The sequence below is a fragment of the Dioszegia hungarica genome (genome assembly GCF_025882075.1).
Source record: "Dioszegia hungarica strain PDD-24b-2 chromosome Unknown MKK02contig_8, whole genome shotgun sequence".
NCBI classification, from domain to species: Eukaryota; Fungi; Basidiomycota; class Tremellomycetes; order Tremellales; family Bulleribasidiaceae; genus Dioszegia; species Dioszegia hungarica.
In genome coordinates this window covers 292,809-306,232 of record NW_026515770.1, presented here as the reverse complement: position 1 = coordinate 306,232, position 13,424 = coordinate 292,809, and the positions used below count along the sequence as shown (strand labels likewise).

General features: G+C 56.8%; 5 protein-coding genes and 1 non-coding gene across 6 annotated transcripts; 5 read left to right on the top strand and 1 right to left on the bottom strand.

Moving 5' to 3' along the window:
• The first annotated feature begins 394 nt into the window (after positions 1-394).
• Positions 395-490, top strand: MKK02DRAFT_t58. Its single transcript has one exon. It is a non-coding gene; the product is annotated as a tRNA-Thr (tRNA).
• A 756-nt stretch (positions 491-1,246) lies between these two features.
• On the top strand, positions 1,247-3,912 carry MKK02DRAFT_25409 (putative alpha-xylosidase; the record flags this gene model as incomplete). The annotated part of the gene is made up of 9 exons (XM_053087034.1): positions 1,247-1,548; positions 1,590-1,713; positions 1,749-1,860; positions 1,904-1,996; positions 2,030-2,120; positions 2,153-2,203; positions 2,236-2,398; positions 2,433-2,693; positions 2,728-3,912. 9 exons carry the CDS (start codon positions 1,247-1,249, stop codon positions 3,910-3,912), a joined length of 2,382 nt encoding a protein of 793 aa, XP_052944894.1.
• Positions 3,913-4,117: 205 nt separating this feature from the next.
• MKK02DRAFT_27602 (putative UTP-glucose-1-phosphate uridylyltransferase) lies at positions 4,118-6,020 on the top strand (the record flags this gene model as incomplete). Its single annotated transcript, XM_053087372.1, has 11 exons — positions 4,118-4,177; positions 4,213-4,308; positions 4,343-4,419; positions 4,454-4,661; positions 4,694-4,935; positions 4,978-5,344; positions 5,386-5,493; positions 5,539-5,676; positions 5,722-5,778; positions 5,828-5,885; positions 5,929-6,020. The coding sequence occupies 11 exons, from the start codon at positions 4,118-4,120 to the stop codon at positions 6,018-6,020; spliced, it is 1,503 nt and encodes a 500-aa protein (XP_052944893.1).
• Positions 6,021-6,180: 160 nt separating this feature from the next.
• Positions 6,181-6,509, bottom strand: MKK02DRAFT_43795 (uncharacterized protein; the record flags this gene model as incomplete). The annotated part of the gene is made up of 3 exons (XM_053092614.1): positions 6,181-6,274; positions 6,311-6,416; positions 6,452-6,509. 3 exons carry the CDS (start codon positions 6,507-6,509, stop codon positions 6,181-6,183), a joined length of 258 nt encoding a protein of 85 aa, XP_052944892.1.
• Positions 6,510-6,716: 207 nt separating this feature from the next.
• MKK02DRAFT_27462 (uncharacterized protein) lies at positions 6,717-8,777 on the top strand (the record flags this gene model as incomplete). Its single annotated transcript, XM_053087347.1, has 6 exons — positions 6,717-6,929; positions 6,964-7,010; positions 7,042-7,107; positions 7,140-7,563; positions 7,595-7,695; positions 7,799-8,777. Coding segments are annotated over 6 exons (1,830 nt in total), but the record flags the coding sequence as incomplete, so codon positions are not given.
• A 2,040-nt stretch (positions 8,778-10,817) lies between these two features.
• Positions 10,818-12,162, top strand: MKK02DRAFT_36576 (Aspartate/ornithine carbamoyltransferase; the record flags this gene model as incomplete). The annotated part of the gene is made up of 4 exons (XM_053089448.1): positions 10,818-10,923; positions 11,029-11,402; positions 11,446-11,792; positions 11,841-12,162. The coding sequence occupies 4 exons, from the start codon at positions 10,818-10,820 to the stop codon at positions 12,160-12,162; spliced, it is 1,149 nt and encodes a 382-aa protein (XP_052944890.1).
• Positions 12,163-13,424: the final 1,262 nt, after the last annotated feature.

The window sequence follows — 13,424 nt, the reverse complement described above, 5'->3', positions numbered from 1 at the left end:
CGGCCCATCTCCGTACCTGCTCTGTTAGGGCTCCGAGTCACGGGCTGATTTGTCCACTGCTCGACTCCCTCACACCATTCCCACAACGGCCGGAAACAAGGACCTGAACCATTCTACTGCTCAGGCAGATCAGAAAGTACGCATATACGGATAGAAGCCAGATGGGATCAGGCCGGGGCGGGAGAGAGGACTTGGACGCCATGACCCACCAGCTATGACGACCGCAGCCGCGCGTCAACGAGGTATCACTGACCTAGTCGGTGATTTGAGCTCAGTCTCCTGACCATCATGTCTCTAGATCTCACTCTGACTCGTCCAGCGGCTGCTTGTGACCGATAGCTCCACCAATGACAATGCCAGATATATACTACTAACGCGCATCAGTATTATGGCTGCCTTTTTAGCATAGTGGTAGTGCACCACACTTGTAATCTTGCCTACTGTCAGGATGGGGATGTGGAGGTCCTCGGTTCAATCCCGAGAGGAGGCACGCTTTTTGCTCCGTACGAGGCAGAGGACCTTTTAGTAGGCTTCCGAGAGTCTTTTTGGACGTTTTCCATCGACGAGGGAGCACTCGTACGCCGTTTTGACGGTTTCCCCCACTCCCGGTGGGATTATGTCACCCCCACTTTTGTGTTACGGCATACAAATTGCCGCTTCAGGCAGTATGACGGCATGGCAGATTACTCTTTCCGGTAATTATCAGGTCACCATAATTTTCAAGATACGAAGTTTTCCTACCTAATCTTCTTGGAAGTGGGGTGTGGTCCTTGCTTGAGCTTCAACGCTGTCCTGCGAGCTCACGAGCCTCTGTGCTGTTAGATAGGCAGGCGCTGTTGTACAGAGAGAGGGCAGTAGGCTCATTATCACTTGGAAGGGATCACGCGAGTTTCGTGCTTTGCCTCTGGAGGATTCATTTCCGGCGGTCTCTCAAGAGTCACTATAATTCACGTCTCCTTTGTCCATCTACCTCCTTGGGCAGTGCTCCGTTCACCAATGTACGACGTTCCCTGGATCATCATATTGCCCCACTCTCCAGCTAAGCCCGAGCCAGACGCAGAGCCGCCTGATACCGCTCAGTACACCCGCACTCGGCGACCTCGGTCCGACTTCGGAGGCTAGCAGTCGTAAGGCGGGGTACTCGCATATGCCCATCTGCCTCCAGCTCTGGCCTGCGCCTCGCTCAGTCACATCCTCACATCTCTCTCACTCAGGCTGTCCAGCAGCATAGCCACATCTGGCCAGCATGTTTGACTCCCAAGGTTTCAAGTCCGCGCCCGTCGCTCCCACATCTTCCCAAATCGCAACCTCGACTCAGCGAATCACCATCCTCACTGATGGCTTGATCCGCTTCGAGTCCGCCCCTGATGGCAAGTTCGAAGACCGTGCCTCTACCTTTGCAATCAACCGGGATCTCCCCACGCCCAAGTTTGAGGTCCTGAAGCGAGGCAAGGGGATCGAGGTCTTGACGGATCGGTTCCTGCTCAGGTGGACAGGCGAGGAGTTCTCCCCTTCCAGCGTTATAGTGTCGCTGCGGCAGGCTGGTGAGTCAGTGTATGGGCGGTGCTGATGGTAGATTCGCGCAATAGGGGCTGGACGCATATATGGCAGTATGGCGAGCGGCACGAGAAGATGACCAACCTCGGTGGGACTTACCGAACGCTCGACGGGGTCGACGGGAGGTGTGATCTGGGAGATGGGATCTTATCTCAGGTGAGTTTTAATCTATGTGCTGAGCTGACTGGCAGTATGGCTTTGCAGAGGTAGATGACTCTGGATCGATGATCTTTACCGATGACGGGTGGGTCGCTGGGCGGGATTCCGAGAGGAAGGATATCTACCTCTTTGCGTACGGTCTAGGTAAGCCATGTCCAATACGGCCGTGTGTCAAGCTGACATGCAGACTATCGTGCGGCATTGAAGGCGTTCTATATGGTCTCCGGCAAGACCCCTCTGGTGCCTCGCTGGGCTCTGGGGAACTGGTGGTCCCGATACTGTAAGCCTTACCTGTAATACTAGCTGACAGCAGATGCCTACTCGGACAAGGAGTATCTGGGTCTGATGGATCGCTTCAAGGCTGAGAAGATTCCTCTCTCCGTGGCTGTGCTTGACATCGACTGGTGAGCCCATTCTCGGACGACGCTGATGTCAGGCACAAGATCGACGTTCCGAAAGGCTTTGGGACTGGCTGGACTGGGTACACGTGAGTCTATCCTCGACAAGGCTGACAGATAGCTGGGACACAGACCTCTTCCCGGACCACGTCAACTTCCTCGAGCAGCTGCACGATCGCGAGCTCAAGATCACGCTCAACACCCACCCGGCAGACGGGGTCCGCTCGTTCGAGAAGCCGTATGAGGAGATGTGCAAGGCGGTCCAGCGGGATGCGAACGGGACTGTAAGTACAAATCCCTGGCCAAGCTAATATTCAGCCCGTCCCATTCGAACCCACCAACAAGGCCTTCTTCGAGGCGTACTTCAAGACTCTACACCACCCGCTCGAAGACGAAGGGGTCGACTTTTGGTGGTTGGACTGGCAGCAAGGCCCATTCTCCGAGACCACCGGTATCGACCCGCTGTGGATGCTCAACCACTATCATTACCTCGACTCGGGCCGAAAGGGAGACAGGCAGTTCACCTTCTCGCGCTATGCCGGGCCGGGGAGTCACCGATACCCCATCGGCTTCTCAGGGGTGAGCAGTCCAGCCGAGCACGGCTGACAAGCAGGACACCATCATCAGCTGGGAATCTCTCAAGTTCCAGCCTGAATTCACGGCTACCGCCTCCAATATCGGATACGGTCTCTGGTCGCACGATATCGGCGGACACTTTCACGGCACGCACGACAATGACCTCATGGCGCGCTGGACGCAGCTCGGCGTCTTCTCCCCCATCCTCCGCCTCCACTCGTCCGCGTCAGCCTTCAACACACGCGAGCCCTGGGTGTACTCGACCGAGGCCCAACGAGTCATCACCTCTGCGCTGCAGTTCCGGCACCGTCTCATTCCCTACCTCTACTCGTGCGCCGTCATGGCTGCGACCGAGTATCGCAGCATCGTCGAGCCGGTGTACTATGACTACCCCGAGACATCCGAGGCGTACGCGTACAAGACGCAGTTCACCTTCGGTCCGAGCCTGCTGGTTCTGCCGATCGTCTCGCCGACGTCCGAGGAGGTGCAGCTGGGCAAGGCGGAGGGGTGGTTGCCGCCAGGGCGGTGGGTCGACATCTTCACCCAGACGGTGTATGATGGGGACAGGGTGGTCTCGCTCTTCCGGCCCTTGGAGCAGTATCCCGCTCTGGCGAAAGAGGGCGCGATCATTCCTCTGGACGCCAGGGATGGGAAGGACATCCAGAACGGGACGGCCGCGCCCGAGGCGGTCGAGGTTGTACTGGTCGTAGGGAAAGATGGCGAGTTTGATCTGGTGGAGGATGACGGGAAGGAGACGGAGGCGGACGATGTCAAGTTCTCGCGGACGCCGCTTCGATACGACCAGGCGTCCGGGCATCTCACTATCGGTCCATGCGAGAACCCCTTGGCCAGCCATCGTACCTGGTCCCTGCGCCTACTCTCGTGCAGCCCGGCTTCGGTGTCCATCTCGGTCGACGGTCAGTCCACCCCGGGCAAGGTGGCCGACGGTATCATCAGTATCGGCCGACACGGCGTCAGCTCTAGCATCATCGTCAGCCTCGGCTCCAACCCCTCGCTCCAGATCATCGACCACAAACCGGAAATCTTTCGGGTCCTCCAAAAGGCGCAGGTCGGGATCGATGTCAAGGGCTCGGCCTGGGCGGCGGTCCAAAAACTCGGAGAGGAAAGCATTAGCAAGGTTCTGGGGCGGCTCAAGCTCGTCGGGCTGCATGCGGACGTGAGGGAAGCAGTCGAGGAGCTGCTGCTTGCGGATCAGAGGTGAATTGCGGGGAAATGTATGCAGTGGGCCCCCAAGAAAAGTGCCACATTTGGCCGCAAGCGGCTATGCGCCACGTGGCTTTTCTTATACCCTGAGCTAGAGCCCCACGTTCATGATGCGTTTCGCTTGGACCTCTCCACCCCAACGCGCTCCACTTTACCTTTCCGCGTCTTTACATTCCTCTTACCATCTATCCTATACAGCAACCATGTCCCTCGCAGCTCCCGCCAGCGCTGAAAATGCCCGCCAGAGGGGTCACTCTGCAGTCGTACGTTTCCAGCTCAAAGTCGCGGCTGACATCAGGACTTCAAGTCTGCCACCACCGGCGTCGCAGCCAAGGCTATGCGCAATGAGCTCAACAACATGATGGCAGGCGTGACTGACCCGGCCAAGAAGAAGGTGAGTCTGCCGGGAGCGCTGAAGCTGACGTCAGGTCTTTGACGCCGAGATGCAGTCATTCTTCTTGCTGTTCAACCGGTTCCTCACTGAGCGGGCCAAGGGCGAGAAGCTGTACGTCGCGTCTCGTGATCATGGCTGATGGCAGTGACTGGGAGAAGATCCACCCGCCAAACCCCAAGCAGCTCCTTCCCTACAAGACCATTGAGGGCGTCGACCCCTCCATTCTCAACAAGCTTGCCGTGCTCAAGCTCAACGGTGGTCTCGGTACGACCATGGGGTGTGTTGGACCCAAGAGTATTATCGAGGTCAGGGAGGGCATGACCTTCTTGGATCTTTCCGTCAGGCAGATCGAGGTGAGTATGCTGGCGAGCTTGGCTGACGATAGCACCTCAACTCGCAATACAACGTCAATGTCCCATTCATCCTGATGAACTCGTTCAACACCGACGACGACACTGCACGGATCATCCAAAAGTACCAAAACCACAACATCAACATCCTCACCTTCAACCAGTCCCGGTACCCCCGTGTCGACAAGGAGTCGCTCCTCCCCTGCCCCACCAGCGCCGAGTCTGACAAGGCCGACTGGTACCCACCAGGGCACGGTGACATTTTCGACGCTTTGCAGTGCGTCAAATCTTATCAGAATTAGGGTTTAGCTTACAGCAGGAACTCGGGCCTACTCGACAAGCTCATCGCCGCCGGCAAGGAGTACATCTTCATCTCGAACGTCGACAACTTGGGCGCCGTCGTCGACCTCAACATCATGCAGACCATGATTGACAACCAGGCCGAGTACGTCATGGAGGTCACCGACAAAACCAAGGCGGATGTCAAGGGTGGAACCATCATCGACTATGACGGTACCGTCAGGCTCTTGGAGGTGGCTCAGGTCCCCAAGGACCACCTCGACGAGTTCTGCTCGACCAGGAAGTTCAAGATCTTCAACACCAACAACATTTGGTGCAACCTCAAGGCCATCAAGCGGGTGATGGACGAGGACGCGATGAACCTGGAGATCATCATCAACAACAAGGTGAGTTTGGCGAAAGAGGGTGGGATGTTGCTGACGTCTAGGTCACCGAAAAGGGACAGGCCATCATCCAGCTCGAGACTGCTATCGGTGCCGCCATCAAGCACTTTAACGCTTTCGGTATCAACGTGCCCCGTAGCCGTTTCCTGCCCGTCAGTCGCATCTCGTACGTTTGAGGAGCAGAGCTGACGGTCCAGGTCAAGCAGTCATCAGACTTGATGCTCATCAAATCCAAGCTCTACACACTGGAGCACGGTGTCTTGACGATGGACCCGGCGAGAGAATTCGGTTCAACGCCCGTCATCAAGCTCGGAAACGAGTTCAAGAAGGTTGCGGTGAGTCTATTTTGTTTGACTTTCCGGACCTGGCTGATTTGGCAGAACTTCGAGGCCCGATTCAAGTCCATCCCAAACATCACAGAATTGGACCATTTGACTGTGAGCTGCCTTCTTCACGATGTCTGAGGAATTTAGCTGATCCTCTCAGGTCTCAGGCGACGTGCACTTCGGAAAGGGTATCAAGCTGAGCGGTACGGTCATCATTGGTGGGTCTCATCTATACTCTGCAGAGCTTGTGCTGATCAACAGTCTGCGCCGAGGGATCAAAGATCCAGATCCCAGATTACTCCGTGCTTGAGAACAAGCTGATCAGCGGAAACCTCAGCATCATCGACCACTAGACGGAGGAGGGCGTGCCGTGTGCGGATAGTGTTAGAATGCATCATTGAACAGTATCGAGTGTCAATGCTGTCAGCAGGCATTGGTCCTTCTACAAGTGCAGCTCCCGTGATCCTCATGTAGAGACATAGTATACAACACGTCAAGGATTTGGCTATCCTCTCAAGGCGACCCAGATATCCGCTTTCTCAGCTCGAGAATTTTCAAGTCGACAGCTTCTCCTTCCTTGAGCAGCTCGCTCTTCTCTTGTTGTAATCTTTTCGTCAGCTCATCGTCCCTACTGCAGACTCACGCAGCTATCCTTGTCCTAGTTCTGAGCTGTCTCTCTGGGACTCCCTCATTTGCGATTTTCCGCTCGATGAAATAGTCCTTGAGCCAGGTACCGCCAAAGAACGAAACTAATGTCAGCCTACATTTCGTGCGAAAGGCTTACCAGGTGCAATGACTGCGCAGGTGACCACGAACACCTTCTTGGAGCGCAAAGCGTTCATATTGACTGCATGAAGTAACAGCGAAAGTGTATGAGGGGCAAGAAATCCAGGTGGTAGCTGCTGTGGGGTCTCCAACTTCCCGGCGCGTCGCCCGGCGCGGGGCAAACGCCTTGTTGAATGTTCGTGGCACAACTTGGTAACAACTAGCTAGCCTCTTGTACCCTGTATAACTAGCCTGCGGGTCTGTCGTCTGTCTCCTCAGGCCCCATGTCCAAGGTCAAGCAGGCCCCTCTGGGGAAGGACGAGCCGCCGCTGCCTCATCCCGCCGAGGATCTGTCCGCCGACGATGATCTGCTGTCTTGGATCCTGGTGGATCAGCTCGGGTGTATGCCCAATAGTCGCCTGGGTGTACATCCCCAGGAGAACAAGTTTGTGGGGCCTGTCTTCAAAACGGATGAGGTGCTGCAAATTATGCGAGAGGTGAGTCTATGCCCGGGGTGGAGCTGATGGAAAGACGGTAGTCCAGGGGAACGTCCAGCAGGGCATGGCGAGAATGCTAGAGTATGTCCATGACCTGGCCGGTGCTGATCAGATTCCCACTCATTAAGGCTCACATGGAGACCAAGCGTACCGAATCGCAAAGAGAAAGATTCACAGCGTACGTCGTGTAATTAACATCGCTGATGTTAGCCATCTAAGGCGATACCTTCTCTGCTATGTCCCGACTTCTCGGGTCGATATCCACTCGACCGACCGGTACACGCACATCACCAAACACCCCGAGCTGGCTGTATATGCCACGCGACCTCTACCCGTCGGTGCGGTCCTGCAAGAACTGCAGGGCTCGGTCGTGCCGCTTCCTGAGGAGTGGCGGGCTGAGATGGATCTAGGGGATGAGTTTGCGCGCGAGGCAGCCGGCGAAGAGACCGATGAGAGTGATGATGGGAGCGAGGACGATGAGGAGGCGGAAGAACAGTCGGTGAGGCGCAAAGGCAAGGAGGTAGAGAAGGGGCAGAGGCGGAGTGATCGGACGCGACGACGGGATTTCAGTATTGTCTGGAGCGGGCTCAAACGGTGTTACCAGCTCTTCCTGGGTCCTGCTAGGTTTCTGAATGTGAGTGATTGGGTGGGCGGAGCTGATTTAGCATGACTGCTCTCCGACGGTCGAGCTGCTCAGGCAAGGCAAATACGTCACTTTCCGAGTGATTAGGGCGGTCAAGATTGGCGAGGAATTGACAGCGTACTAGTGGGTCTACATGATGAGCGTGACTGACGGCAGTGGGGACAGCTACTTCGGCAAAGACAACATCGAATGGTAGGTCAGCCTTTTTTAATACCGCTAATCCCAGTCTCTGCCTTACCTGCGAGCAAAACAACAAGGGACACTTCTCACTCAAACCCGAGACCTCTCGCTCCGCCAGTGAGACTCGGTCGGACGTCTCGGGTACACCGCAGAAAAAGGCGAATCGGCCGAGCAACCTTCGGCGGGAATATCTCGATAGCAACGCTAGCGAGGCGGGGGAGAGCGAGACGCCCGAGGCCGGGCCAAGCGGTACCGCAGAGATCGACGAGCTCGAAACGGATGACGGCTCAGACTCGGACTCGCCCGAGCCTATCGTCCGCGAAAAGCTCATTCGGACGGCCAAAACCAACGCTCGGCCGTTCAGCTTCCTCAAGCGGCCCAAAAGCGCACCTTCGGTCGCCGACTCATCCGTTGTCGAGATCGAGGACGATCTGCCGGAGGACTTTCCTCGGTGCGGATCGTGCGCCAAGCCGCTGCATGATCGCATGTGGTATGCAGGTCGGTACTTTGACCACTGTGCTCGCTGCACTCGGCACGCCTTCATATACGGTCTTCCCTGGCCGGCACATCGACAATCGGAAGTACAAGAATACCCCCCTTCCCACCTCATTCCGTCCGGCTACATTCCTCGCAAAATCTCCAGTATCCCCCTTCCCAGTCTTCAAAAGAAAAAGTTCAAGGAGGTTACCGTCGAGGTCACGCCGGGCGACCCCCTCCCGATCTCCCGCGACTATCGGCGGCAGCTCCGGCTTCGGCAAGAAATCGCCATGGAGGACTTTATCGTGCAGTCCTTGCGCGACTCGGCATGGGCGCTGCAGGAAGCGCATGCGGAGGCCAAGATCGCCGCTGCCGAAGCGGCTGAAGCCAAGATTGAGGCCAAGAAGCGGGCGAGGGAGGAGAAGAAGCGAAAGGACGCCAGCAAGTTCAAGGGATCTGGGCTATGGAACAGATACGAGTACGTCACCGAGGCGGAGCTCAGGCGGCGGGATGAGGAGAGGTCAAGGCCAACATCGGGTACAAGGAGGGGAAGGGCTTTCAAGGTGGAGGATAGGTCCGAGGAGGTTGCGCCGCGATCGCGAAGCCGGAGCAAGAAGGGGAAGCGGGCGCCTACAGAGGAGGATGAGGTCGATGAGGCGATCGAGGCGGTGGAGGAGATAGAGGAGGTCGAGGAAGTGACGGAGAGCAGTCCGGCGCCTGAGCCTCGGGCGCCGGTCAACGGGAGTGACTCACGCTCGGCAGCTCGGCCCAAGGCAGCCCGAAAATCCGGTCACAAGTCCCCCAGCGATAGTCCCATGCGCTCGCCGACTAGCATCCGCTTCTACGGTAACGGGATCGCCCCTCGGCCGAACGGTGTCCATTCCTCTCCATCGGGATCCGGCTCGAAAGCAGCTGGCCCCAGCGGAACGCATCACCCAGCAACGGTCGATGCACAGCCTACCTCCGAAAAGCCTCGAAAACGCGTTGGAGCGTCCCGTCCCAGTGCCAGCCCGGTCAAAGCGTCCAAGAAGGCCCGTCACGACGCCCCTGCCCCTGCTAGATCACCGACCAAGCTTCAACAGCGCACTAGCCGTGCGGCCGAAATACCCCTACCACAGACTCCCTCCTTCTCCGCACTCCCCGCTCATCGTATGTACGCGCCGTCCGCAACGCCCGGTACTACCCCCGACTCTTCCGCACCAATCGCAAAGAAGCGGGGGCGCCCTAAGGGGTCTGGTAAAAACCAGATCGCAGCTGCTATGGCGGACGAGCAGCGTCGCTTGTCGGCATCTTCATCTGCCGGTCCATCTGCCAGCGGGCCCAGCACGGTTTCGCCCGCTAACGCCTCTGGGATGGTGTCACGCTCGACATCCTTTACGGGTAGGGGCCGGAGGGTGTCATATGTCGGCATGGACGTGGATGATGATGCGGATCTGCAGGAAGGGATCGAGGCGGAGTTGGTCAGGGTCAAACCGGCAGTTGTCAACGGAGTGAGTCTTACTTTTGCGCTGATGAGCTATGCATCGAGCTGATGAAGCAGAAGTCAAACGGAGATAAGGGCAAGGAGAAGAGCGGGGGATCAGGCTCGGGAGACAAGAAGAAAGTCCGGTCATTCTTCCCTAGCGCGCTACCGATTCTGAAATTTGGGCGATGATAGGGGCGGAGGGGTTCCACAAGGGAGGATATCATGTTTCTTTAGGTGTATTTGCTCGGCTTTGAGGGGCAGGACTACACTACCATGTCATGTGACGAGCCAACATTTGTATGAAGCCCGGGAGCAAGAGGCGCCTATATCGGGAAATGCGATAGATCTGCATGGTATTGTACAGCTGACGGTACAGAAGAGGTTATCCGCATCTAATCTATCAGCCTTGAACATTGCAGAGATCCAGAGCACGCCCAACTCACGTAGTACTTGAAGTCGGAAAGATCAAACCCTCAATCCCCTCATCTTGTTACGCTCGATCCACCTCCCCATGCTCGTCCTGCCACCTCCAGACCCAGTCCCTCCGCCCTACTCCGCCCCCTTTCTACCGCCGCCCTGCCCTCTTCTTCCGATACATTCCGGACGCCAACCAGCTCCTTGACTCGCAATATTTTCCCCGCCAGTGGGCCTGAATATGGGTAGAGCACCGACTGGTGCATCCGATATAGTCCGATGGACTCTAGAGTTCGTAGTGATGTTTTTGGGAGGCCGATGGGGGAGCGGATGAGGGTGATGAGGTGGTGGGTGGGTGGGGAATTGCGGAGGAGACGAGTGGGGAACATGGTGTGCGAGAGGGTTCGAGGGAGTTCTGGTTTCCGGGATTGGACTTTTTCTCGACTTGGACGATCTAGGAATGCGCAGAGATAGCAGCTTTGTGTTTCTGGTTGCTATATGATGGAGCTGGGGCTGATATGGGCAATATGAGAGATGGGTAGATGGCACAGTAGAGATCTTGAGGGTCAAAGATGGGTATCAATTCTGAAACGCGTCTTTGTGAATGACGTGGCACCATCTCACTTCACCGCGCCGCTTCTGACTCAGAGATAAGATGTCAGGTCCATCACTTATCTATAGCCTCTATACATCTTCTACCGGTCACAAGATGCTCGCTAGACACACCCAGTCAGCCCTGGCTACCCCCCTTCGCTCACTTGCGAGGGGTATGGCCTCATACGAGCAGTCATCGCGCCCTCCTCGGTTCGGAAATGGTGATGCTGCGGGAGAACCGCGACGGCGCTACACCAACGACCGGAACTCTACTCCCTCGAGCGACCGCCCACATCGGCCGCGCACGCAAGGCCATGACAGCAAAGGCCCTGCCACGCCACGACCCCATAATGGCCGGCCCCCTCCCCACCTCCTGACCCTCGCCGACCTCTCGCCGGAGCAAATCTCCGAACTCCTCCTCTCGTCCCTTACCTACAAGCACCTTTGCAAAGCCTTCTCGGCTCAGGTTGTCAGGACAAGTCTGAAGGGCAAGACGGTCGCTATGCTATTCAACAAGCGGTCTACCCGGACGCGGGTGGCCAGCGAGACGGCCACGTCGGTGCTGGGTGGGAACGCCATGTTCCTCGGCGGAGCGGACATCCAGCTGGGCGTAAATGAGTCGCTGCGGGACACAGCGCAGGTCATTGGCAGTATGGCAGATGGGTTCATGGCTCGCGTAGGAGACCACCGGGAAATCGAAGTTAGTCTATCATTCTTCACAGCTTGTTCTCTGCTGATTACAGGAACTCGCGCAATACTCGTCCGTCCCCGTCGTCAACGCTCTCTCGTACCTCTGGCACCCCACTCAGATCCTCGCAGACCTCTTGACGCTGTACGAAGCCTACGCTCCACCCCTCGACCTCAAGGAGGGCGCATACCACCGAGGTCAGGTCCAGACCGACCTGGCCAAGTTCATCCGGACTCGCGTCGACCCGCTCTCGGTTCTCAAGGGCAAGAAGATTGCCTGGGTCGGAGATATGAACAACATTGTCTGGGAGTTGATGGCGACTGTTCCGAGATTAGGAATGGAGATGAGCGTGGCGACGCCGGCGGGGTACGATAAGGTCGATGATGCTGTCATGGCCCGATTGTGAGTCTCGCTTGCCGCTTTTATCTTTGGCAGAGCTGACGACAACAGAAAGGGGCACGGTATCGATCGATCCATCACCTTCACCAACTCCCCCAAGGAGGCACTCCACAATGCCGACGTGGTCGTCACCGACACCTGGATCTCGATGGGGATGGAGGCCGAGAAGGAGGAGCGGATGAAGGCGTTCCAGGGGTATCAAGTGACGAATGAGATGGTCGAGTCGGCGGGCGCCAAGGCGGACTGGAAGTTCCTGCATTGTCTCCCGAGGAAGCCGGAGGAGGTGGATGATGAGGTGTTCTACGGGCCGAGGTCGTTGGTGTTCCCCGAGGCGGAGAACCGGAAGTGGACCACTATTGGGGTGTTTGAGTGAGTGGTGTCCATTTGACTTGGTGTATATGGACATTACTGATTGTGCAGTGCTTACTTTGGAAATGGACGGGTGCCTGGTAGAAAAGCTGAGCGAGCAGAATAGCAATGAGCGGCGCCAAGGAAGCATCCGAACGATATCAATATGTAACATGGTACAGAGTTAATCATACCTCTCAACCTGTGTTGCTGACCTCCGGCCGTCGATCTCATCGTATATTGGGGTTTGCGCCCCCGGAACTATACTCACCTTACTCGATACCTGACTGCCCGCATGCAGGCCGCAAGAGCTTTTCTGCTTCACTTGCGCTAACATGTTGCCGCCTCAAACTGACATTCGACCCGTCGGGCTGGGGTCTGTTTTCCAATATGTGACTCTGTCCGAGCATACACATGGCTGTCTATGGAGATCTGACTGCAGAGGAGAGCTGACAGGTGCATGTACGGTAAGTTCAAGGACTGTACAAGACCGGACCGATATATACACACGGCGTCCTGAGAAGCGGACAGACAATGGAGAAAGTGGCGTCACGGAAAGGTCTCAGTCGATAATTAGAGTGGTGGGGTCGACGTAGGGTGCTGCGATCTTGGGGATCATCCACAGCGTGTCTTTGCTACTACTACGACCTCCAGTAGTCAAGGGGAAATTCAGGGCACACAACGTCAGCGCTTCATGCGCGATCAGTCTCCCTAAAAGTAGTCCGCCACTCGTCCCAGCCAGATTCCAGATCCGTATGCCCGTCTCCTCTGCTTGCCTCCATTGGCCCCTCACCGGACATCAACCCAGCGAGACGCTTGATCTGACGTTGAGCACACTCACTTCGCTCCTTCATCAACAGATCCAGTAACTTTCCCGCCTCCAGTATGTGCAAAGCGGCGATGTCGACGCCGCTGACCTCTTGACGCCCGTGGTTGACCGTGCCTCTTCGACTGAGCCAGCTAGGCCTCTTCTGACTCAGAGATCGAGCGGTCTTGATCGTCGTTGAGACCCTCACGCAGATGTGCGCTTTCGAATCCGTCAGCGTGCGCTCGGACATGCCAAGCTCTCTCAGGTGATCCAGCAGCTTGGCGTGAGGCTTGTCGGGTAATAAAGAACGTAAGCCGAAGAAGATGTGCTGATCTTGCTTTGTGTGAGGTGTCGACTTGTCAGAGGCGACTTGCCTGGCAAAGAACGGAATGGCGTGGTACATGTCGCTCATGTCGACATCAGGGTTCGCAACGAGCCATGTGTGGACGAGGGTACCGCTCAGGCCCTCGAGCTGCTCG